Source organism: Ambystoma mexicanum, chromosome 12 (genome assembly GCF_040938575.1).
Source record: "Ambystoma mexicanum isolate Mex_15411 chromosome 12, UKY_AmexF1_1, whole genome shotgun sequence".
In the NCBI taxonomy this organism is placed as follows: domain Eukaryota; kingdom Metazoa; phylum Chordata; class Amphibia; order Caudata; family Ambystomatidae; genus Ambystoma; species Ambystoma mexicanum.
Window position 1 is genome coordinate 628,606,368 of NC_090936.1, and position 27,001 is coordinate 628,633,368.

General features: G+C 42.0%; 1 protein-coding gene across 8 annotated transcripts in view; it reads left to right on the forward strand.

Annotated features, from left to right (window-relative positions):
- PTPRZ1 (protein tyrosine phosphatase receptor type Z1) overlaps positions 1-27,001 on the forward strand; it is a 949,709-nt gene that overhangs the window by 810,275 nt on the left and 112,433 nt on the right. For all 8 annotated transcript variants that reach the window (XM_069629084.1, XM_069629085.1, XM_069629086.1 and 5 more), the window contains one exon: positions 2,708-2,843. In XM_069629084.1, coding sequence (XP_069485185.1) covers positions 2,708-2,843 — 136 coding nt within the window. The remainder of the gene's footprint in view (positions 1-2,707; positions 2,844-27,001) is intronic.

Genomic DNA, 27,001 nt, shown 5'->3' on the forward strand with positions numbered 1-27,001 from the left:
AATACCATTAAGAGTGTTGAGAAACCGAGAAGCAAGAATGAGCTACGCTCTTTTCTAGGAACGACAGAATTTTATCACAAATTTGTGATAAATTATGCTGACAAAGTACAGGAGATGAGAAAGATTCTCAAGAGGGGCACCGATTTTGTATGGAATAGCCAGTGTGACAGGGAGTTTAACAGGATAAAGGAAGAAATAAATATGGCTGGTCCATTAGGATGCTTTGACACGAGGAAGCTAACCATGATCACAGTTGACGCTAGTGAGAGTGGACTAGGAGCTGTGCTATCACAGAAGCAGGAAGATGGTTCTGAGGAGGTAATCGCCCATGCCTCAAGGGGTCTCAAGGGAGCAGAGTTAAGATATTCGGTTCTAGAGAAGGAGGCTTTGGCATGTTTTTGGGCTGTGGAACGTTTCAGAAATTTTGTGTGGGGAGTAGAATTTGTGTTGCGAACGGATCATAAACCCTTAAAGGCCATTTTTGAGAATAAGGGACTGGACAAAGTATCTCGGAGAGTGGCAGGGTGGGTTACCAGGATGCAGACACATTGTTTTAGGATGGAGGTCATACCCGGGAGGGAAAATGTTTTAGCCGACAGTCTATCAAGGATAAGGGTGGCAGCACCTGAAAGTACGGAAAGTGAGGAAATGGAATTGGTGTTTGTCAACACCGATGGCATAGTATCCAAGCAGGAGTGGTTGGATGAAATGGAGAGAGATGACATCATAAGGAGGGTAATCACATATGTTGAATCGGCAGTATGGCCAAATAAAGTGGAATTGGCGGAAGAAGTGAAACCGTATTGGGAGGTGAAGGATGAATTATCCGTAAATGATAATATTTTGTTCAGATGGGGTAGGGCAGTGGTCCCGATAGGATTAAGGAAGAAAGTGGTAGATTTAGCACATAGTGGTCATATTGGGATTACCAAGACTAAAGGAGTGTTAAGAGAAGATTATTGGTGGCCGGGTTTTGACAAGGAGGTGGAAGATCGTTTGGCAAATTGTCAGTTTTGTGTTAAGAGTGGAAAGGGAATAGCGGCCAGAAAGCAACCTTTAGTGGATGTTGGTCTTCCGTCCAGGATATGGTGTGATATAGCCATGGACATACTTGGTCCCGTGGAACTTGGTTATGCTCGGGGAAAGTATATAGTTGTGGTGGTGGATTTGTTTTCCAGATGGGTGGATTTTAAGGTTGTGAGGGATATCACGAGTGAATGTATGATAAAGGTTCTACAGGAAATTTTTGCAAGTGAGGGGTTGCCTGAGACCATATTGACCGACAATGGGCCCCAGTTTATTGGAGAAAGATTTTCTAACTATTTGAGGAAGTGCGGAGTTGGTCACAAAAGAACCTCATTGTACCATCCCGAGTCAAATGGTGTGGTTGAGAGAATGAATAGGTGTGTAATGGAGAGTGTACGTATGGGAGAGGAGTGTGGTTTAGACAAGCTAGCTCTAATACAAAATAGAATGTGGGCTCTGAGGATGGCGCCACATTCTACGACCGGTCTATGCCCATTTGAACTCATGAGGGGAAGGAAGCCATATTCCATGGCTTGTCCGCCATGGCTGGGAAGATGTAGGGAGACTGATCATGTTGTGGATGAGGTGAGAAGGTCATTAGTGAGGAAGAAGTCAGATTGGGTCAAGCGTGAAAATTTGAGGAGAGGAAATAAGGAGTTGCGTGTGGAGTGTGGTGACTGGATTAGGATAAGGAAAGCAGTGATAAGGAGGAAGGGGGAGTCCATTTATTCGGATCCTGTCAGAGTTGTGGCAGTTATGAAAGGGGCAGTGTGTGTTGCTGGAGGGCAAGTGTGGAATAAAGATAGAGTTGCCTCTGTGAGGAGAGGAAATGTGTGAAAGTCATATGCGGGAAAATGCCCAGGAGAGAAAGCAAGGAAATGGCAACTGAGCCGCTCATGGGGAATTGTTTTAGGTCAGTTTTGAGTTGTGACTTAGTTAGTGTAATATGCTTGTTTTAAATCAATTAGATGTTAGATGTTATTGTAACATGCTGAAAAGAAAAAGGTGATCAGATGATATATATATATAAAAAAAAAAATAAAAAAAAACGAGGGGAGATGTGTTGTAGTGCATCTCCTTTGGGGAGGAGATCTGGCTAGTGAAGGGAGCATACATTATGATGTCATGGAATGTTGGTGTGTGTTTTGCTTGTTTGGTTCTAAGTTGGGCAGTTGGAGGAGAGAACTGAAGGGAAGGGAACCCATGAGATGTGGGGTCTTCTTTTCTTATTTATTAACCTAAATAAACCCAATTATATGACTTACCTGCTTCCGCTTCATCTTCATAACACAAACTTCAGCAGTCTAACAGATAGTTCTGATCATTTCTCAGAATTCAACTTGATGAAATAAGTTTCCTGTTCATAACTAATGGAATAAACCTGATGGGACCCAATTCCAGTCCCGATGATAAACCTTTCACAGCCTCATTACCTGGTGTTCATACCTCTGTTCAGGTAATTCATTTGGCAAGGTCTGATTGGCCTGATTTACCGGTGTGCTTACCATAGCACAGTAACTCCATGAAGTTGGCCAGTGCTATTATATATAACATGTTGCGCCTGCAGTGGAAGAGTAGGGTGCGTAAAAAGGAGACTAGACTAACCTCGCTTGCATGATATTCCACCAGATTGCATGTATTGATACACTAATATCCTTTGATGTCCTTATCTTTTTCGCAGTGCTGGTGTTGGTAGAACCGGAACTTATATTGTACTGGACAGCATGCTTAAGCAAATTCAACGCGAAGGGACTGTCAATATTTTTGGATTCTTAAAGCATATACGAACACAAAGAAACTATTTGGTGCAAACTGAGGTAAGAATGCATCAGAATTGTCATAGCATCATACCTTTTCATATGTAAGAATTGCTGGAGAACACACATTTGTAAGGTTATTAAGTTAAGAGAAACCTAGTTATGTAAGAGTTTAATTATGCTACTGCTTCATATTCACCAGTCTTCGTTTGAACTTCACCCCTCAAATTAGCACCCAACTATTCAGCCTATGTCACTTTAATAGGTTTTCAGTAAAATTGGCCCTAGAGGAAATAACACTGATCTTCTTCTCATTCCGTCAGTAAACAGAATATGCAGATTTCTGAGCCATATCCTTGGTTGAGACCACAGCAACCTTTGAGTCTGCATTAGTCTCATAACATGGCCGAAAAAGCTGCCTTCAGAGTAGATCAGAATGCAGGCCCTGTTGTTAAGGCTTGATCAAAAATCCAATTACTGTATAAAGAGTGCATTGCAGATTAGAGCAAGTAGTATGACCTGATCCACCGAGCATTTTCCAATAGGATTGTACCATGAATTAGGCCCATAATGAATACCGGGATATGGCTGCTGGAAATCAATGGATGAATCAAAGATCTGCACTTTTCTAGGATATCCACTAAAGCAAATAATAAAAATCTATTCATAAGTACTGTTTATACAAAATAGACCAGAATCATTTATCTTTCACTTTTGGATGTTCCGGCCCTCAATCATTCTTTACCACAAAACATGAACATAATTTATGAATAGCCTTGTTCACCCTATCTAACGTTTAGTTGCTTGATCCTTAGCAGGATCAAGTAAGGGTATAGAAATGTGGGCAAATCAGTGAATTTATTTGGATGATCTCAATTAGCCTCAGCTATTGAAGGAAACCCTTAGTGTCTTCTTGAATGTTTGTGAGTAGCTATCGAACATTGGATCTAAGAATAATTCCAGTGCATTTTGCTTCTCACAACTGCATTTATTTTGGAGTTCGCAAAACCAAGAATGGCCTTGGTATTTCTGAACCTGCTACCCATAACCGGGGAGATTGGGAACTGCCCACCATCCTTTCAAGATCCTATATTTTTGAAAAGCCCCTCCGTGTTATGTTGAATATAGAAGTGGACATTATACAAACATTTAAGATGTCTAATGTCTTGAGTCCTGCACGCTTACTGGATATCCATTAATCACAAGCATCTTCTATGGCTTCTATAGAGTAACATGGTTGAGAAGTTTTTTCTTATTTCTTTGTCACTGACTTGTATGCTGAATTTGGCTTTCCTGGGAGTTTTCTCAATAGCAGCCAATCCGATATTTTATAACACAAGAGTTAAGGAATTATTTGTTATTAAATACCACACATTGTTGATGTTTTAAATTCTACATCAGCGTCATTATCGATCATTGATTGTTGACAAGATAAGGAAACAATCCTATGGAAAAAACAGAGCAATGGACCCAGGCTTAAAGGACGGATATCATCTTCCAAGTCTTACATAGGTTGGTTACTATAATACACATGCCCCTTATGACAATAGACTATAAATGATATCTTACACCTAAAATGCATTGTGATTTGAAACTATGGAAGGGCTCTATTTCCACAAGATATGGGCAACAAACGGCTGATGTGACAGACAGGAGCTAATTTTCAATTGAGCCTTAACGTGAATGGAAGCCGTACAAAACTCGAACAAGGCTTTAATGTCTCTCATTCACACCATGGCTAATTTCCAAGCATTTGTATGGTGGACAGGAGGGCCAGAACGCAACTCACATTTCCGCCGCTCCCTTGCTCTCCACCATACAAATGCTCCAACATCTGCGCTGGAGACCTATGAGGCCCGCCTGCTTTATGCACCAGCATAGAGCAGGCGGACCACATAGGGATCCATTGTACAGGCTCACTGTCATGCCAGCCTGGCAGGGAGCGTGTACAATTGAAATTAAACCCTGTGCACATGGTAAGCAGTGTTCCCAGGTGTAATTAAATTTGCAACAACATGCACGCATGTCAGGGAGGGTTTCATTTAATTTCGTTTGTAAGCACTGCCTACCATGCGAGGTGCTCCCAAACCAAAGTAAACACTGCCGGGCATGTCTTTTGCCCTTTATATTTGCAATCCGCGGTGCAAATCATGAAAATTTGGCAGTGGGGAGCTGCTTACGTTTCATTGTAAACGTAACGGCTCACTGCGGTCACATTACGGTTTTATAGAAAATGAGCCCCACAGTCTTTTTGGCGTATTAGAAGGAAGTTTTCTAAGATCACAGCAAAACCAATCGAACCAAACTAATGATGAAGTTGCAACCATAATAGTAGGTATAAAATAGGGAGATTTGAATACCGAACTATACACATGTTTTGTTGATATAGGGCTCTATCAGAACCTTGGCAGTATCCCAGGGGTATAGCTGATGGGATACCGCCCACACAAATAGTGGTTCTGCAACTTGGGCCAGCGCTATTAGTGCCGGATCCCCAGTTGCGCTATGGCTGTAAATCCCTATTTTTTTCAAGAGTCCATAGGACTCTATGGGGAATGCTGGGCGCTATTACCGTGGCACAATTCGCACCATGGTAATAGCGCCACAAATGGGCAGAAAGTGGAGATTTTTACCTCCAGCCAAACAACTGGAGATAAACCTCCCACTTTCCACCCAAACTCGGGATTGGGTGGTGCCGTAATGTGGCGGTAATAGCGTTACCCCTGCATTTTTTACCACTCTGCCCAACCTGTGATGACCCCATAGTCATTAGCATACTTCAAATTGAAAATTTCAAGTGCCAGTAGTAGAGAGAAGAAATGCTCGATTGTCTTTTTAGTGAGGGTAATGTATATGCAGCTAGCAGTAACAATCACCATCTTGTTATCTGGAATGTGCTGTATGTATACCTGCATAATGTGATTAATAATTAAGGTAGTCGTATGTTTTTGTATCTGTTTTATTTATTATTTATTTATTCATAAAAATTCTTGTATACCACGCCACATGCCCATGGGCCTCAGGGCAAGCACATACAATGGACAAAACAAACACAACACAACTTGAAGAGTAAGAGAAAGGAGGCAAACGAGGTCCAGAGGCTGGCAGAAAAGAGGAAAAAGAGACTACTTAGTCAGGCGGCTAGTCAAAGAGAAAGGTTTTCAGCTTGCTCTTAAACTCAACCGAGGTCTTGGATTCTCAATTAAAAAACATTTTTTAAAAAAGGTGAACAGTATATTTAGAAGCAAAGTACATCAAGAGGTTGTACTTTCTGTTCAATTTTATGGAAGCATACCATATGTATGACCTTTTTGACAAGTTTGTACATAGTAATGAATGCTTGCTTAGAAGAATGTACACAGATTAAGAATAGAACGCAGCCTTATCCAGAACACAACATATACGTATAAATTACAATGTAGTTGGCCTGTGATTAAAGTGCAACTGGCTCACATATGAGTCATCCATTTTCTGTGCCTTCTGGGATATTGCAGATACCAAATGTGTACAGCTATCTACTCTCCCTTTCCTGTGCTAAGACTTTTTGAATTGGAGAAATGTTTCTGTCCACCACACGCACTTGGAGGAATTTGCTGGCATTCATAATTATCATTATTATACTAGTCCTGCTACATGTTTCTCCATGGTCTCCTGCCCATGGACTAGCTCCTATCACCTCCATTTAGCAAAGACATTAAAATGTACATGACTTAAGTCTGATCTGTTTCCCTGACACAATTAAAAGTCTCTATGAAATACAAAGTAGAAATTTCATTCAAGTGCAAAGTGCACATTTCTTTTAAGTACAAAAGTAGACATTTCTTTTCCTTCGTTTAACACATCACTATATCCTACAATTAAAGTTTATAATGACACATGCTGGAAGACTGCTCAGTAGATAAGCATGAACCTTCTTAGGACGACCAATTGAATACCATTAAGTTAGTAATAGGTCATAATAAAACCCAATATGAGTGACAGGAGGCCATTCAGTTTGTGGTGTTTGATGTGTAGTTGTATATGACACTAGTGTTTTTAAAACACTGTTTTGCAGAAATGTTGAACAAATAAAGAGTGCTTGAATACTGTGCACTGATAAAAAGTAATGGCACGTTTAAAAATATCATTCTTTAAACATTGTTGGAATCGAATATTTGTTATTATTGATGCCCTTAATTGAAAAGAACAGATCAATATCATACAGAGATTAAACTAAAAAGCAATGCGGAAATGCATAACCTGCCTGCTTACACAGGCGCAATGAGGGTCACACCACTTCAGCCTCAGTGTGCTCCAGGAAGTAAGGTTTACGAGCTCTGAACCCAGACACATTTCCAAAGGTAATAGGCTGAATTTCAGTTAGGGAAATAAAGCTTGCAGAATAGCTAGTTATACTGTGCAGTTAACTCGGGAAAGGTAGAAGCATTGTCATACCAGCGCAGTGTTGCTTTTAACTTAACATATTTAGAGAATTTATGTTAATGTTCGTGTGCCTCGAGGACCTAGTACTCAAAAACTGTCATGTTAATGCACACGTTCGAGTTCTTGGCTATGCATGGAAACGTTGTGTTTCGGCGTTTGATGTTATAATGTCCATGAAAGCACAAACGGCAATAAGGTAATTCGGTGTAAAAGATGCAGCTTTTATTTTTGTAGTTTTTTTTTAACAAAGTTTTCACTGGTTACTGTTATGTGTCCCTTATACATGATTAAATATTATTATTCTTATCATATTCCTTTGGCAAAACTCACTGTATTTTATTGCCCAATATATTCTAATTACAACATGCAAAGCCAATCCCTATCCCCTTATAACAACAAGTGGTTGTTTACTTGTTGAAAAAATATAGCTTTTTGATCCAGAACACTACATCTCCATTTGTATTTTTGATCCTCACCTTTACTGCAACATGCACGGAAGTGCCATTCAATAAACGATCCAAATACCGGAACTTGAGCAAAACATGTACTTGAACTCCGTGAGTTCAAACCACAATATGCACCACTGTTCTCGGCAAATGTGGTTGTCGCATCTCAAGCAAATACAGATTCATTTCTCTTTTTGGATTTAGTTCTTTTGAGTGGCCTTCACAGATAGAGGCAAAGCCATTTACATAGATGTATGGACTGTGGCATGCATTGGGTAGCAAACATGCTGTAATTGTATAGATCAACCCACAGTCTGCTTATCATTCTTAGTTTTGCATCGCAATGTGTCAGGATTTTAGTCAGTTTCCTCCTTACATGATGTCAAGATTCTTTCCTTACACTTCTGTGCTGAGCTGCAGGGTGTTTTCTCCTGCTGTCCATGTCCTAATAGGATGGGGGTGGGCTTCCTGTTCCTGTACCTCACTCACCTGGCACTTCTTGCCCTCCGCATTGCTGCTCTCTGACCCAACTTTCAGTGCTATGCAGATGACACTCAGCTAATTTTCAGGCTACCTTCAGCCACCTCTTCTCCTTCTCTCATCTCTGACTGTCTGTCTGCCATCCAGGAGTGGTGTGCTGCCAATGATCTCTACCTTAATGCCTGTAAGAGTGAGATTCTGCTCATCAGCACACCCGCTCCCTCCTTTCCTGTCACTCTCTGGCTAGCCTCTCTTGGTCCTCTTCCTGCTCCCACTTGCGAGGCTAAAAACCTTGGGATCATGTTCAACTCCACTCTCTCCTTGTCTCCTCACATCTCTGATGTCTCTAAGAAGTCACACTACCAGCTGCACCTCCTCAGAGGTATCCTTCCTTTCCTCTCCTTCCCTCAGAAGCTCACTGTATCCAGAGCTCTGGTTCTCTCTAGGCAGGACTATTGCAACAGCCTCTTTCTAAATCTGCCTGCTACTCTACTCTCTGCCCTCTGCAACTCATCCAGAACAGGACTGCGAGACTTGTCCATGGCCTCAAGTCCAGGGATCGTATCTCTCCAGGCCTGAAATGTCTGCACTGGCTCCCAGTGGCTGCGAGGATTAAGTTCAAAACCCTCTGCATTATCCACAAAGCCTTCTGGGGCCTGGGGCCGAAATACCTTCAACTCTCTCTTCCTAAATATCATCCTTCTCAAACTCTTCACTCATCCGCCTCCAACTCCCTCAGGGCCATTCTCTTCTTCAAACAATAAGTCGGTTGTAGATCTTTCTCCAGCTTTGGCCTCCCTCTTGAACAGCCTCCTTGCCTCCCTGAAACTTAAGGAGAACCATCTCCGGTTCCGGAAGCACCTCAAAACCTTCCTCTTTGCTTCTGCTTTCTCCCCTGCTGAACTCCTGGCCCAAGGCGCCTCCCCCGCCAGTTGCATATCTGCACTGCCTCCCTGGCAACCCTCTCACTTAGGGACTGTTTTCTGTGTCGCTACAGTCCCCCACCAGATGTGACACCTGATGTCTGCACTTAACCTTTGCACTTGCCACCAGCTGGCCGCACTTCTCTTATTGTTTTATTTATTCCTTTTTACCCCATGTAATGCACTATCCTTCCCCCCACACTTTTCCCCTTCCCCCTTCCCCTGCACTTGCACGATCTGATTCACACCTGGCCTAGTGGGATCGTTATCTTTGTCTTCCCTCTGTTGGCCCTCCCTTTCCGAGTCGCGCCTTGAAACACTTGTGTATAGGCACGTTATAAATGTCATATCATATCATATATCATACCTCACTGGGTCGAACTATAGAAGCAGCTTCCCCTGCATCAGCAGCCTCAGCTCTTTGGCTGGATAAGGGATGAAAATTGCAGTTACTTTACAAGTGTCTCTCCCGCTGCTTTTCCTTTATTTCCCCTACCACGTCGACATCCCCACTGATTGCAATCATTGGAAATGGAGCAAGTTCCTTTCAGTTGTTGACAATCTTCGGCAATGGGGTAACCTTTTGTGGGCTTCATCACGAGTCTGGCGATATCCTGGCGGTAATACTATTAGCACCAAATCACGAGTAGCGGGTTAACAGTTATTTCCCATTCCCCAAGGGGTCCCTTTGATCCAATGGAGGTTTCATGGTGCTACTAGCGCTGGCGCAATTAGCGCTGGTGGTAATAGCGCTGAAAAGAGGCAGAAAGCTGGATTTTTACCTCCAGCAAAAAGCTGGAGGTAAAACTGCAAACTTTCCACCCCACTCATAATAGGGCCAGCCCTTAAAAGTGGCGGGAATTAACGTTACCACCACATACAAGGGCTCCCACCCAACTCGTGACGAGGCGTGTCTTTTATTTTGATTTTTACTGTAAATCATGCAATTTACTCTTATAAGTCAAGTGGCATACTACAGCATGGCGTAGTTATTGTCATTATGATGTATCCCAAAGTGCACTTCATGGTGAGGTTAGGAGCATGCAGCCTCACAAGGAATGTGAAGGTAAGCTGTTTACTTTCACACATTTTTAGAAGCACTTGTAGTTGAATTGTCTGTTTAGCCATTTAAAACTTGTAGACAGCCCAACCTCTTGTCCTCATATGGAAGATCTGTCCCTGTAAAATACAAACAGTGCCCATGTTCCGTCAGTATATATTCCCATGATGTACTTCTTGCCCATGTTGCTCTGTGTCATTGAGATGGCTTAGTTTACATACCCTCTCCCGGAGTTACTAGCCCCAGGAAGCATGACAGCAAACACACACACCAATGAATCCCAGACAGGGTGAAACATCTCTGGCAGCTGTCTACATTTAGATGACAGTCACATTTAAAGTAACACTATAATTGTGATTTGTTTTTTTAGATGACAGATCTGTCCAATGAGTAGAAGTCCTAAAATACAAAATTAAAATGCATGTATGGAAGGGCAAAGCAGCAGAGCACATGATCTTGGAGCATGATAAGTCCATATTTTTTCCTTTTTTTATTATTATTGTGCTACAGTTCATACAAACTTTTCACAACATTACCACGAAATATCACACAGTATAAATATACACATAAATATAAATAATCATTTCAGACATTCATTTTAAAAATTCTTCCTACATAAAATAAAAGGAAAAAATATCAACAAGCAAAATATACCCCCCAAAAAGATGAGCATACAGTCAGGATAAAAAGGAAACTGAAAAAGAACCAACATATTAAACATATTCACTAATTAGTGGCTCTTCACTTCCAACCTATCAAATTCAAACTTGAATGCCTGCCAAACCTTAATCAAGGCAATGGACCTCCTTAAACTGCATTCAGAAAGACAGCTCAACCAGAACACTTCACCCTGTAAATCATGCAGGCTGTCGTCGGCAAAACACATATAATATTTCACATAATGCTTAATCATGCTTGCACAACCAGTAAGAACGTGACAAAGCGATTAATTGACTCTCAAGTCTTCGCAAAGGCTACAGCCTCTTTCTTCCAGTGCCACATGTAGCCACGCCCCTTTAACCACTGTAGCAAGGAGTTTATTTAACCTCAACAGCATAAACAATCATCTAGCCATTGGGCTAGAAAATTGACATAGATATTTTTGGGCTTTACGGAAAAGGGAAGAAAAGTTTTGAATATGTGGACACTGATGATAACTTTCCAATATGGTCGTGACAACAGAGTCAGTCACATTCTAAAGATTTCCTTTTAATTGAGGCTATCAACGACCCCAAACCTTCTGACCAATCAGGGCACCATGCCACTCTAGAAAAGAGGTCTTCATTCATAGCTCTAAACTCTGAGAGAGATCCACTGATACCCCTTATTATTTCAGCTCTCCTATCAGTCCCAAATCAGATGATGACTCATCACACATTATTGTTATATATAGATTTCCCCTATTCAAACAAATGATTGTACTCAAGGAAGTTAGCCAAACTCAGTTCTTATTAGTGTTCCTTCAGACAGACCCAAATTTCGAAGCCAAACGTGACCCTGCAGCCGATTAGCCCATTGCTAATGATTAACAAACAAGCATTCCAAAGCGGTTGTAGGTTAAAGTATCAAAATCAAAAGGTTTGAATACCTTTTAATCGACAGTCAAAGGGTCGAAAAAAAGGTTTGAATTTTTTTTTATTTTTTTATTTTTAGGGGGGGGGGGTTACCCCCAAACCCCTGTTTTCTTTATTTAAAAAACTTTTTTACCAAACCAAACTAAAAAAAAAATAAATAAATAAAATAAACAAATAAATGCTTGATACCAGTTTTTGCCAGTACAGTTTTCTTTCGGTTTTTTTGTTGTAACTTGTACGAATAGCACCCAGATGTCTCTGGGCTTGGTTGCGCTCTACAAATAAATAAACTAAACTAACTAAACAGTCTGACTATCGAAATCAAGCTATAACCGGCACTCAATTATACAAATTGCTTTATCAAAAGCATTATTGCATTAGCTTTTGTGTGTCGTTGCTTAAACCCATATAGGTCATTAAGTGGAGATTCCACCACATGTCCTACATAGCAATAATTATAAAGGTGGTGTAATGTCCCCCCCACGGTAACCATACTTTGCTTATCGCTCTTTGCATCTCCGATCCTCATCAACTTCGATTTATCAAAGTTGATGTCCAAGTAATTCTGTTGGGCATATTGAATCAGTGCATTCGCACTTCTACGTATGCCCACATAAGTAATATCGAAGATTGCCAAATTATTGGTGCATGTCAAGCAAAGGACCCTCGAATTTCCCAATTGTGAAGGGAAATTATGAGTATTAGACAATGACACCCTGACATCTGCCATAAACAATTTAGACAAAGCAGGGGCCAACATGCACCCCCGTTTTACACCCCTTGTTATATTTATCGGGGCTGTCAGATCTCCTTAACTGTTTAAATTAACACATGTAAAGTTGTTTTCATGCAATAATTGACATGCTGCCAATTTGTCTTTTGGCATCTTCAATTTCTCTAACTTGGTCCACAATAATACTGTTTATACGTTGGTGTCCAGCGTCCTTGCCCGATAAGCTATTCATTCATTGTCTACCAACATCCAGACGAGTCCTGTGAGCACAATCCATGATGATGGGTATTAAAGGGCTTGCTGTGTTGAAATTGCAAAATGACGGAAAATAGACGTGGATCCTTTACTACAAGGTTAGACATCTATGTGGCACAGCAGCAGCATAAGGTGCAGACAATTCAGAGAAGGGTCAGGAACACTCCTTCTGTGCACTGCAGTCTCCTGCGCCTGTTCTGGAGAAAGTTGAATAGTTGCTTTTCTACTGATATTCCATAAGATGCTCATACAAATATGAAAACAATTGTCCACCACTGCACCTAAATGTGACTCTAGTTTGGCTCTCCAGTCACATATGACCTACAGCTGACCAAGAAGCCAGGCTCCCACTTTCATTTGTGTGTGTCCCTCTACCTGCCACCTAACAAGCACTGCAGAGGCTCAAAGATTGCCATGACAACAATTCACTCTGCTTAAGTGTTTCCCGCTTTCATAAACCACCCCACCCTGCTCTTGAGATCTAGGTATCGCTTTAAACCATCACTACCAGTAGGAACAGAGAGCTGAAGGTGCCATGTTTGGATTGGCCGGGCGTAGAGGCCTAACTTGGTTCTAAGAATCAATAAAAGTGATGTAAATCATGCTACGTAATTTTTTGTGAGTCAGAGTATTGACATGATATGGTGAAGTTATTATTATTAAATTCTATAATAAATGCAGCCTAAAATGTATTGCATAGTCGTTTTCAGAAGACTGCCTCACAAGAAATGTAAAGGTAAACAGCTTCCTTTCTTGGTACTATCACGTGTTTTGTTTCTGATCTAGTTATTCCTATGATATGATATGATATCATAACACATGTATAACTCGCCTGTACACAAGTGTTTCTAGGCGTGACAAGACAAGGGAGGGAAGACAGAGGGAGGACAACAAAAACGATCTTACTAGATGATATTTTAGTCTTTAAAACGTGTAGACTGTCATCCAATCCTTACTCCAGAAAGGGGCCTATTCCTCTGGTTGCACAGATCTCCCAGGAGCATTCAGTAGGTTTTCCCCATTCCACGGTATCATGTTCCTCAGTTGCTCTGTACTCTCGAGATGGTTTAGCATATTATTCCCCTCAGGAGTCGTAAATCTCATGCGTGTTATCAACTCAATCGCACTGACGACATGTCTATATTTAGCTGGCAGCCTTGTTTAAGTTTCCACTGTGATTGCTTTGAGAGGATGGCTTCTGTCCAAGATCTTCCTATGCCCTGCAACAGAAAATGGGCCACGACAATGAACATTCAGATCTTCTGGCCATGCCTCTATTCTTGGGTGAAATCGCGCCTCAGTAGAAGGCACCAAGAATGCTGTATGCTAGCTGCATAATCATAGGTAGCACATATTTTCTCTTGAATGCAGGGGTCAAGTCCTAAAAATGTAAGTGGGGGGACTCATCAACAAATACAATGAGATGTGACGTTGCCAGAAATTTGCATATCAAGGTGAAATATGCACATTTCATCAAATTGGCTTTGCATAACCACCCAAATTGCACAGGACGAATGGCATTTGCCTTTCATAAAATAAACACCCACACACAACCAAGAGAGGATATTTTCTTCTAATACTGTTTTTGAAAGCTTTAAAGGGTGTGCATGTTTTAAACCCCAAGAACCAATGCACATTTTTTCCCTGGGCTTGCAGTACCAAAATGGGACATTTCACTGTTAGTGGTTTGTTATTTTTCATCAGGTTATGTAATGCAGTGGTGAAGTGTCCTGCCTACAAATCTGATGACTGTCGTGCGATCCCCGTGGTCGCCTTCAATGCATAAATTCAAAGAGGACATTCAATGTTTCTCAATTTGGCTGGGAGTGACTGAGCCCATTCACTGAAAAAAGTGGGTGGACTCCGTCCCCCTGCGTCTACCCTCGACTTGAGCCCTGCTTGAATGCTATATTACACTTAAGTTACTTTCATGGTCAAAAAGGACAACAAAATATAAAGGTGAGTTGGAGATTCAATGTGTAACCAGGTCACTTAGCAGAAAATGGAAGGTCAATATTTGCAGAAAAGAAAATCCTTTTTAGAGAGGTTTGGTTTTTTGGAGTGAATACTAAAGGTGAAATGACATGATATGATATTGCTCTAATAATCTTTAGGGTGAAGTTTGTGGAATTTTCCAAGACTGGGCGCTACGTCTAATCTGCAAACGAAGGCACTAATGTTCTGTATTATGACCATAGATCTCAGAAACATAGCTCTCAAGTTCAAAAGTCCACATCCAACCCTTATCTTCATACAAAGGATATTTTCTGGCTAGATTTAAGTGCATTACAATCTAAGGTTCACGTTGGACTTGGAATTAAATGTCAAACATACAGCAGCTCTTAAACTTTTCTAGTTGTATTGAGGTTCCTCCAACAATGAAATGCTAATTCAACTTGAAAGTTCTATTGAAATGCATGTCCCTGATTTAAAGGTCCCGGATCCCAAAGGTAGTTGTTGCAATTGAAGATTTTCGGGACAGATGCACACTTCTCAGGTAGCCTACATGTCCACATACTGCACCAGATGATTACTGAATGGTCGCTTTTCGCCCATCTCCTTCTAATGGCTTTTGAGCCCAGCCACATCTTCAGTGTTGCATCATTGGTGCAAAGGCCAGGTAAGGCCCTGCACCTCAGCTGACCTTGAGCGCTGGAGTCCTTCTGACAAATGACAAACATGAGTGTGGCCCGGTGGGTGACACTCTGTATTAGCGCCTTGTGAGCTGCCGACAGCCATAGGAGGATCAGTGAAGCAGCCCTAAGATTGGGTTTAATTATTAGTCATTCTAAAGAGGTAACCTTACCATGAATGGTTGATGGAGGGATGACTAATCACTGCAAATAATCCTTACACAATAGGTTCAGGCAACACAGCCCATTGCCATGGGCTAATAAGCATGTTCCAGTGCAGAGCAAGAACCCGCAATTAATATTAAAACACTGAAACGCTGAAAGGTAAGACATCACTCACTTAGGAAATACAAGTTATCAGCTGACAGCTAAAAATAAGTCAAGACGGTGGAAGCACGGGTACATAAATGAGTGGGTTCACCTTGCTAGAGTGTTGGCAGCATCCGTAGTGTTTTAGTACAGCTTCTAATACAAGAGAGGCTGATGGTGGACTGACTTATATGCTAGATAGTTCTGCATGAACAAGACATGGGTGTCAAAAGAAGCCATTGCAGGGAGATCAAAATTGGAGTTACATTGTTAATTTTCCTAACACAAAATACCTGCCTGGGTATGACAAGGAAGTCAGATTTCAGAGGCCTAAGACCAATTTCTGAAGCACCTGCCAAAAAGCATTATCCCCATCAATATGTGATAAAACCAGGGCCTGGAGAATGTAATTGAATGAGTGCCCAGGAAGGATTGATTTGAGCCTGCTGAGTAATAACCCTATTATGCCAGTTGCTCTGTCCTAGCACATGCAGTCTTAATGATATGATAATGAGCAGTGATTTGGCTTATTCAGCCAGAGCAGCCACCATTCCACCAACAGCTAGGGTGGATAGCCAAGACTGTACTCAGCCAACAATTTCTCAGGACCGCAGAGAAAGCATTACGTCTCGAAAGTGTTACATTTGAGATGTACTGAAGGCAACCAGGCCTCAATCAGAGAGCAGCAATACTGTAATATTCTTCAGTCTGGATGGCAAGAAGGTATCTGGTGAAGATAAGTATCTGTATTGTAGGCATACAGGTACATAGGTTAGTCCGTCTGGTAGGAGCAGAGATACCAGACATCTTCACTCAGCATAGAGGACAGCAACTGTCCTTAACTGTCAGGCCTAGAAGCCTCACAAACAACACTCACGTGCAGACTCCACACAGCTGTCAATCACCAGGGTTCCATATAGCAGACATCAAGCACCACAGAAATCAACACCACTTCCACCTTTGAATTGACAAAGCGGAATGCATGGTATAACAAATGCCCCAGGTGATTGATGTCCTCTTCCATTGACACCTGAAGATGGAGTCGCATTTTGTCTGCATACTTGTGGATGGAGGCACCCCAATTAGCTACCAAATTACAGAACAGCTCCTTGTATTGGTTCCTGGGTGACAGGTGGGCTGTTGACTTGGTGGGTTCCCCACAATGAGCAGGGAACGCGTAATGCGCCAGCAGCAGCATGGTGATCCAGATATGCTTTGGCAAAGGACACATTTGAAGGGGGTACAGCCTGAGACTAGTGGAGGCACTGCACATAAGAAGATAGCAACACTAAAAATGGACCCATGTATTAGGGAGGGAGACAGCAGAAGAGCATGTAGACATTCATGGGGAATGTAATCTGAGTATGATCTGATCAATTTGAAGTGCAGTAAACAAAGTGAAAATAAGTAAAATAATGGCATTGAACATGCAGTTAGCCGGCTAAATACAAACGCTGAAATAGAAGGATCAGCTTGATGGCTACATACTGTCATCTTCAAATTCAAACAATCTCTGTGTTCAAAGGGAATTTCACCATTAAATAGCACCACTCGAAGTTCTTAATTTTCTAAAGATACATGTTACTGGTCAGCTCTACTGACATGCAAATCGTATTTGCTGCAATTTTGCATGAAACTGAACAAAGTGATCCAGGGGAAAATCCAGCAAGAGGAGTAGGGTGAATGTGATCTAAAAACCCAGATTATACAGGAGATGTTTTGTTGGTGAAGGTGCGGCTTAGTAATGTAAATTGGTCAATGCTCTGCATGGGGCAGCAACACGGGATGGAGGAACCCCATTAGTTTGCATGCAGAGGAAAAGTGTGATTTGTTGTCCAATATATTTCCCTATTAATTTAAGACATTGAAAAACGGAGAGGAGAAAAACTAAGGCGAAGAAGCGACAATATCAGACATAGACAATAAAGTTGGTATTTACACAGGGAGCATTACACAACTTAAGGCAGAAACAACTAGCAAGCTGCAAAGGCAATTGTCCTTGAAGACCAAGCAAGTCAAGGCAATGTATGGCCATTAGGAGGCATATCTATAGTGATAGACTGTGGTGTTTTCATCTACAATTATTCCAAGACAGAAAAGAGCTTCTGGCAATAGCAAACAATAGCTCTCATTGTACCCCCTTCAAAATTGCTGCAGCTAAGATCTCTACAGTGGAGAGGAGTTGCCAGAGAATATATGGGCAGAACCGAGCCAGAGCCGAGCTAGGGTTTGTAGCTTGACATTCAGAGCCTAACATCAATTAGCCATACTTGCATGCCATCTCGCCTCTCCATTCCCCTCACCACACAAGAACCTTACCTGGTGAACTTAGACCTGCTGCTGGTGTACTGATTCCTCTGCATCCTGCACAAAGTATTTATCTGGCCTCTTAGTTCCCTAACTCTACCACACCTCCTGTCCTGCCTCCCCATTCTCCCTCCACAAAATGTAATGCTGCAATTCCTGCCTCCCTACCCCCACTGCACAAGACCCAGCCTGGTATGCTACCCCTCCATGCACCCACAGCACAGACCAAATACCTGGTAGCTTGCATCTCCAGCCCCACAAAACAAGGCTCCTGCCTTGCTTTGCGCTTCCCCAACTGCCCACCAAACCTGACCCCAACATGGTGTCTTGCCTTCCTAACCCCACCACCAGAGGCTTCTTATGTATTCGTGTTGTTTCTTGTAAAGCACTTTGGCATAAAGCGCTATATAAACCTAATAAATACAATACAATACAATTAATGGCTACACTCAGATCCTATTCTCTTACATGTAGGCACTATGTGGAGTTACTGGACCATCATAGACTGGATTCTATGTGGGTGTTCATATTAGGAACACCTGTGGGGTATCGCAGGCTGTACCACAGAAGGAATTTAGAAAGACTCCCTCCAACCAGTGGGATGCATAGCTAGACATGTGAGGAGAAATGTGCACAGGTGCGATGAGGTGACAAATGTAACGCAGGTTGGGTTTGTTGAATGCCTTTAACGGTAATGGATGATTAAAAAATAAACAGGCAGGCCTATCTAGCTTTCTATAAATAAACAAGTGACTAGGATGGGGCTACATAATGAAGCATCAGGGAACTTAGGTCTGTCAAATAACTGGATGTACTGTTCTTGCCAGTTTGAGGATTAGTCTCTGCATATTGTCTCCCTCATTCTATCCTGAAGCTGTCAAGCTACATCTTAGTTGGGGTTGGTATTAATGCCTACAAGACCTATGGATGCCAACGACAATTTACCCTATGACAGCTATTTTGAAGAGTGGCAGGATGGAAAATTAAAATGAGTGTATGGAACTATCTGGAAGACCTATCCCCCTTATTAGGAGTCCCTAGTATAAGGTCCACAGTTCCAAGGTTATATCAGGCCGGTTGCCTAGTCACTCCTTGATTATTCAGCCCCAGGAATATGGTCTTCAGCATGGCTCACTTGATTTCAAGATTGTTCTTTTCACAAATATTGACAACCTCCATCTGCAGTTCACCCCTTTAGACTTTAGGGCTCAACAGTAGCACATTTTACCAGCAAGCATTTCACCCCAGTTTTCCAGGATATGACCATATCAGCAGTAATTGTACCCCACTCCTTGGCAGGGCATTACCATTGGCTTAGCAGAAATAATGTTAACCCTCCGCCCCCCGGCAGGGATTTCTTAGCTTGTGCTATTCCTGTGGCCACTCCAATGCTCGGGACATCTCTTGATGCCCTGCTCCTACCTCCAAGAGGTGTATCAGTCCCAGTGCTCCTCTTCACTCTCCTCCACTGCCTCTCCTTGGTCTCGCCTCTGCCACGGATTTTAGATGTGACTGCTCTTAGATACTTGCATCTCTCCTTTTTTCAGGGTTGTACCACCATTATCACGTGGGTCTCCCAAATCCTCCGTTGCACCCTTGGTTCTGGGGTGTAGTTCCCAGAAAGCTTCTCCCTAGGCTGGCCTCACCAATGCCTGCAACATAGCCCCCATTATGATATGATATGGCATTTATAACGTGCCTATACACAAGTGTTTCAAGGCACGTCTAGTAGTGGTAGGCTGCGAGCTCCACGTTCCACCCTGGAAGTTAGACTCTGCTTCGTGTTGCCTTAAGCAGGGTCCTCATTTGGGGCATTTTATTCATCTGATAATTCATCATTGCTTCAGATTGATATCTGCCTGCCTCTTGTATTCTACTGGGGCCTGACTGGTGTGACCCCGTATTTTAATCTATTTCCCTAGGTGTGTAATGTGTTCCCATGTTGAGCCCCTTCCATTTTGATTACCTCTACCACTGTGCAAATGGCTAAAGGCAGTTCTGCATCACCTCCATCCAACCCCCCCCACCTTCCCTCCCCTCTCTGAGGAAACATGAAGTGTGGAATGCCTGGGCTGTGTCTACATCAACAGCCCAGAAAAGAGCCATAGCTATGTTCCATCAGGGGAGAGGTAAGGAAGTGTAAATGTGGACGAAGCACTGCACACTCCAGCTACAGAGACTACTCCTCACCTGTGGCTCTCTCCCTGCCAGATTACCAAACACAAAGCTCAAGGGCCAAAGCCCCAGCTAAAGCATGTTACCACCACCCATGCTGTCATTCTGTGATCTCTCAAGCACCAGCCCCCCTCACACCTAACACCTCCCCTCGGCCTTAAAGAGACCACCCAAAACACCTCAGCTTATACCCGTTCAAATGCTCCACCTATATGCTGAAACGATTGCATTAGGTTACACCTCGGTGGGAGATGCGATGTGACAAGGGACACACAGCTGGCCAGTGTTGTTTGATTATTTACCCACCTATTGGCTGCCTATGGTCATGCAGGTGATTTGCTTCAAATCAGTCTTCTGGGAGTTAATAGCTTAATTGTGGCTATGAATGCATTACTTGTGTAATGAAAATGTCTTAACAAGGCGTTTGTTTGGCCACCTGATTTATAAGCAGCCTGTGTGCCTTGCACTGAAGTCCTGTTAAAAACAGGCAGTGGCAATGTCAACAGTTGTGCACTACTCTCTTATCGCCAGTCATTTATTATTATTGGTTTTCCCACTTCTAAGAGCCCGACCAGGGATCAAACCCATATTACATGGCATTGTTTTCCCCAGGGGAAGCGAGTTGCCCCTGAGCTATCCTACCAGCCCAATTTTGTAGCTGTCATCGTCTTATTGCCATGTGAAACAATGATGTCAATGCCTGGCAAACTGGTTAGCCCATGCCCAAACCTATACCACTACCTTTTGACCTGCACAATCACTCTTGAAATCACTACAGCATACCACACCAAGGCGCTGCCCAGCCTGAGTCGCTCTGCCACCACACATGTTTCCCCAAAGCACATCTATATGCTTAACAAACACAAGCGTATCATTGTGAACTGAATGAACCCAAACACCCAACTATTAATTGCAAATGAAATGCCTAAATCTTGGTACCTTTAGAATTCTTATAAGGTAACTCTACCCTAAAGATCTGGCCTTCTCATTGAGTCTTGTGTCAAGTTCTGGGCACCTCCTCTGGACTGTTGTCCCAACTTCTAAGGGACTCATCTGGAGTACAAGATCCAGTTGCAAGGGATTATCTAGAAATCCCTTATGTCTAGTGGAATGCCCTTCTTTACCAAATGCCAAAAGAACATCACAATTCAAGAAAGTGCTCAGCCACTCCCCCTAAAAACAAAAATAACACCCGTTATAAGGGGACTACCTGTCTTTTATCAAAGATATCACTGACTGCAGGTGCACACTCTAAATGAAACACATATCCCACTACTAACAAGTGTGCCATACGTCTGCACCAAACAATTGCCATAGTCAGAGCCAGTGCACAACCATTCTTTCAAAAATAAGCTAATGGTAATTGCAGAGCCTCTGTTAACAAAACAAATAACAGCCTTAGGATGTGTGTGTTTCTGGCATTTGTGCAGCAAACAACTGCTACTTATGTTGCAAGTGGTGTGGCGTCTGGAATGTGTATATTCAGATGGGCCTGGGTTTCCATGGAGACCAGAGTCTGGGTATCAGAAATGTTCAGCGGGTTTACTGCTTCGTATGGTTTCCAGTGTAGCGTGCTGCCGGGGTTTGGATTCTATAAGAATGGACAGATGGGGAACAGGCGAGTACAATTGTTTTCAGGTTCTTTGCTCCGAAACGGGTGTCCATTGCATGACATATGTGACAAAGTGTGCACATTGTCTGGCATAATAATGATAGACCAAGGGAGTGGTCATTACCAAAGGATAATAACCCGCGACCAAGTTATGTCCCGAGTTGAACCAAGAGCCATAAAATGGGAAAGGGCCATTATCCAGGGAGAAAAGACCAGACCCAACGTTTATAAGGTTATCAGCATGCAGTGCTAGTTGCAATACCGTTTTTGGAATTGTTGTGGTGAAGAAAAACATGTTAGTTTACTATTGAGTAATGCACACAAAACATGCTCGTAAATTAAATGTGGTTACAATTTGTCATCTTTAAATAACTACGTGTCTTTAAAAGTTAAGCGTTTTAATTTAAAACTTGGTTGAGCTGGAACAGTTTTAGCATCAGCTTGCTTTTGGTGCAATGTTAAAGTGAACAGATTTTCTTTACAAAAGTGAAAGAATTGTTCCGTGTTTTAGCTTTCACTTTGTTGTGTTAAATAAGAGTTTAGTGTCTTGTTGAAAGACATCTTACCCGAAAATCGCATTACTGTTTCTTGGATGCAAAAATATGGTTTCTGTTGTTTCCCTGGCTGCTCTGAAGTCTGAGAGTCAGATTCTCAAAAAGAAGCGCAAATGAAAGGAGTGCAGAGAATACGTTTTTTATTTTTTTATTTGCTCTGCTTTCAGAAATTCTCAGTTCACCTTATTCAGAATGGTGACCTGAACTTTTCAGGAGGGGCTGGACAGTGGCCCAAAGATGTGCTGTCCATCCCCTTGCATGCGCCCGACACTAATGCATGACAGGCTCCCAGCAACCAAATAATTGCTGGGAGTGCAGGGCCCATCTCGATGAAATGCTCGAATAAAAAAACAAGCATTGGCAATGCCAAGAATTTGGGCTTTTGTGTAGACTTGGGAAAGAGGTATTAACTGGCCATGTAACAGGCGCAAAATGGTACGAGTACCTGGGCATCTACTAGCAGAGCCTGGTAAATGCCTGATACCTTTTTATTTTTTATTTTCTATTTTTTTAAATCATTTGTTTACAGGTGCTTGGCTTAAATGTAAACCTTTCACCCACATACAAATGAATACAAACTTCCATTTAATAATATAAAATTAACAATGAACAGATAAACATCAAACCCTTTAAAACACATCTTTCATTAAAACACTTTTAAAACATCTAAGAGCCCTTATCACAATCAAGCAGTGAAGTGTATACAGTAGTTTGCCACAGAAGCACTATAATACAAAAACTATAAGGCACAAATAAACCTGGTGTGACACTAATCCAATTTGTCAGACTCAATGAACACCTTCCCTTTTATTATTCACACTCCTTCGAGCTAATTTAACCCCAATTTTATATAACATTTCCAGAAGGGACCTTTTTTTTCTCTACCACCACAGAGCCTATCCCTTTCAATCCATCAACTACAACTCTCTTAATGTATGTTCATTGAGTTTGATCAAGTCTATTACCATTGACACTCTCTCGCCACAAATGAATAAGGGCCACCGATCATCCAGAAAGATCGTTCTCATTTCTTCAAAAATAATACCCAAATTTAGTATTCTTTTAATGATTAAAAAAGAGCAAGATAATAGTACATGACTCAATGTTTCTCTGGATTCCATATTATCAAAGAACCTACAAGTTAAGTCTGTTCCCTTCCATTGCCTCCTTGCAATTAAAATCTCCTTCGTAGGGTACAGATTAATTCGAAACTGTAAACATTGTGATCTGTAAAAACTACAAGAAAACTTCAACAAGTATTTGGGCAAGGAATTGTAAGGTTGACGTTCTGCAGGTACATTTTGATAAAGCTTAAATAGCGATCTCTGTTCCATTGTTTAAGCCCAGTCTTTCATCCATAATGTGTTTTTTACCACTACTGGTTTAGAAAGCAGCATTTCCCCAAATGTGTCTAAATCCGATATTATGTCACGGCACGTCGTTCTCCAATCTTGTAGAAGCGGCTCGCTATGGTTGTTCAAAACCTTCTTCACCAAGACAAAGCCTCTCACAGGAGACTTGGCTATACATTTCCATTATAGTCAAATGGACTTCCACAAAACATTGTGTATGACAAGATGAGACCCAACTCATATCTCACTACCTGGATCAGGGTCCCCTAAGGGAGCTTCAAAGCTCTCCTCCAGAAGAGACCCTCCAGCACAGACCATCTGGTATGTGGAGTTGAGATAAAGGTTTTTGCACCATATGTCTATATGGTGACAAGCTTCATCTTGTAGAACGTCACCAATGATATCAATATAAATTGGCAGACCTTCTCAATAGAATTGAGCCCTGGAAGGCTAGAGTTGTAGCTTTCCCCCTTAATTGGGTGACCCTAGCGGTGTCATTCTGGCCAATGTTTAATAGCTTACTCAAATAGATGAAGGAATCCCCTTTATAGTGATTTGCTCTTTATTAAGACTCCAGGTCACGGGTTTAGCTCTTCTAACAACAGTTGGGTGTGCTACTAAATCCTTTGTTTTTGCCACTTTGATGCTCAGAATGTTGTTCTTACAGCTGTAAAGCTTTCAATTGGTGTTGTAGCCCAATTGGCATCTGGTCTACGAGGACTTGATCATCTGCGAAGAAGAGGTTCCCCACATGCCTGCCGTTCAATCTCGGGGGAAATTATCTAAACTCTTGCAGGGTATCCGCCAAGTCAGATATAAATAAGTTAAAAAGAGCTGGGGCTAGTGGACATCCCTGTTTCAGACCATGCTTGGTGCAGATTGTGATAGGTGTCCCACATTGTCCAACCTTACCCTCAAGGAGGTGTCTGTATAGAGTGCCCTGATCAACTGGACCAATCCAAAAGGGCACTCCCATTTTCTTAGCTTGGACCAGAGAAGGTCCCTGTCTACTGAGTCGAAGAGATCAAGAAAAGCAAAATATGTTCTGCCTTTTCCCATGTTAGAATGAGTCTTCAATATATTTAACAGGAGAACATTTAAGCTTGTGCCGACCTCTCTTACAAAGCCTGATTGGTATTAGTCAAATTGCCCAGAATGCAGCACACAGTCTGACAACCTTTCCAAAAGCAAAGAAGCAAACAGCTTACCCACCAAATCGAGAAGGGTGATAAGGCAGTAATTGTTAGGGTCCTCTCTTACCCCATTCTTGAAAATTGGTACCACAATCAATGTTTTCCATGAGACTAGTATGTTCCTCAACCTAACGATCTGGATAAATTGAAGCAAGAGGAAGTCAGTCCAGGAGTTTGCCTCTTCTTTTAACAATATATTAGTGATTACATCTGGGCCAGGAACCCTCGAGTTAATAGCCCTTTTTATCAAAGTGATCAAATCCACTTTATCAAGGCAAAATGACCAATCGGCCAACCCCATCCCCACATGGCCTCATCCATGCCTCCTCAAAGCTTAGTTGTATAGCCAGTTGGGGTGTTTCAGTGGTGTTGAGCAGTTGCCAGATTTCTCTCAGATTCTTATCACACATTTTAGTCAACATGGTCTGTGCATCTTCTTGTGCCATTATACAGTTGTGGGCTCTAACCCAATTTTTGTATTTTTTGACGTTGCCTGTTCAAGAGGGCCAACATCTCAGGTCCCGAGTTTGATCTTATCTTCCTCAGATCTACTCTAAGTGCCGTTTTGGCCCGGACCAATGTGGATATTATAGATATGTTTATAGGAGAATTTTTTCCTGTGACCTGTACCCACAGAGACAGTAAAGTATGCATGGAACGGTTCATATTCAATAGCGGACTGTGTGTCAGTGCTCTTTTGATCCTTTAAGCCTCCCAACAATGTATGGTGTAGTAATACTATATTGTGTGAGGCAATCCCTAAGCGGTTACACCTTGGGTGACCTTGATCTTCATTGCATAACCCGATCTAGCGGACACATTCCTCATGAGCTTTTTTAGAATTTTGTGATCACTAGTGTTTGAGTGTACAACTTCAAATCTAGTTACCACTGGCAGAAAGTTCCTACTTACAAAGATGTAGTCAGTTATTGCACTCGGGGCTCCTCGCTTCCAGGTAGAACACTTTGGAATATCTCCTTCAACCAACCCTTTTAACATGTTCTCATTTCTGCTGTTCACTTCTCCCAGCCACATTCCTCCTTTTGTCAACTTGATTCAATATAACATTGTTCTCCCCCTTTATCTAATTTTTACCCATTAAGCAATCGCAAGTTAAGATCTTCACAAATTACAATATTAGGGTCATGCAGTGGCTCACAACATTCTTCTAGAGTGTCTACAAAGGTTTCCATAAAACCTTCATTAGTGATACCATTAAGGATGCAGTATAAGTTACATATTACAAACCATTACACTTGTTAGGTATCTTAAGATTTCTCTGGATCACCAATATCTGGATGAAAGGGTTACACTGTTGGATCAAAACTACCACCATTTCTAACCCGCACTACAGAGCCATCAATAGACCAGAATGCGGCTGGCTCTTTAACCCTTTAATAGCGGGGTTCAGGAAGACTGAGTAGCCATCAAGAGCTGGTTGCACACATACAGGTCTCCTGAAAACATAAAATGGCGAAGGACTCAAATTGAAACTCACCCTGAACAAAAAGGTGCTTGAAACCTCTTGTGATTTTTTTTAATTCAAGACTAAGGCCTTGGATAGCTATGCCCATGACACATCGCCATCAACTACTCTACATTCTTCCCCTTTACACAACACCATTCTTTGTGCACCTGAGTGCCCACCCACTGTTATCATAAAGGGTAATCTTTAATTAGATGTGTCACCATTTTTGATGTTCCCGGACAAACCATATGACCTGATGTTACAGTTAGGGGAACTCTATCTTTACCTGAATAATCCGAGGGTCTATCCCACATGTTTTTCTGAACATCATAACTCCCCTTCTTGTCCGTAACCCAGTACAATTCTGGGCTTACCTCCCTTAAGTCAAAATCAAGTGGGAGTAATCCCACAGCCTCCTCCAGAAGCAGATTGTTCACCAAGTTAGAGGACACATGTAATAACACCCTATCCAAGTGATTATCATTCGGAAATTCCAATAATTTAATATCCCTTGTACCTATTGATCATAATTTGGGTACATGATGCAGAAGCCTCAAGACGTTTCCCAGATTCAACACCAAGGCATTGTCTATATTTAACAGTCTTTCTAGCTGAAGACAACAGCTATGAATGTTATACGACTTGGGTCTAGTTCTTTGTTGGCCACTTGACTCCTCAACGGCTATAGCCCTTATTGATTGGACTTCAGTTTGAGCACACAA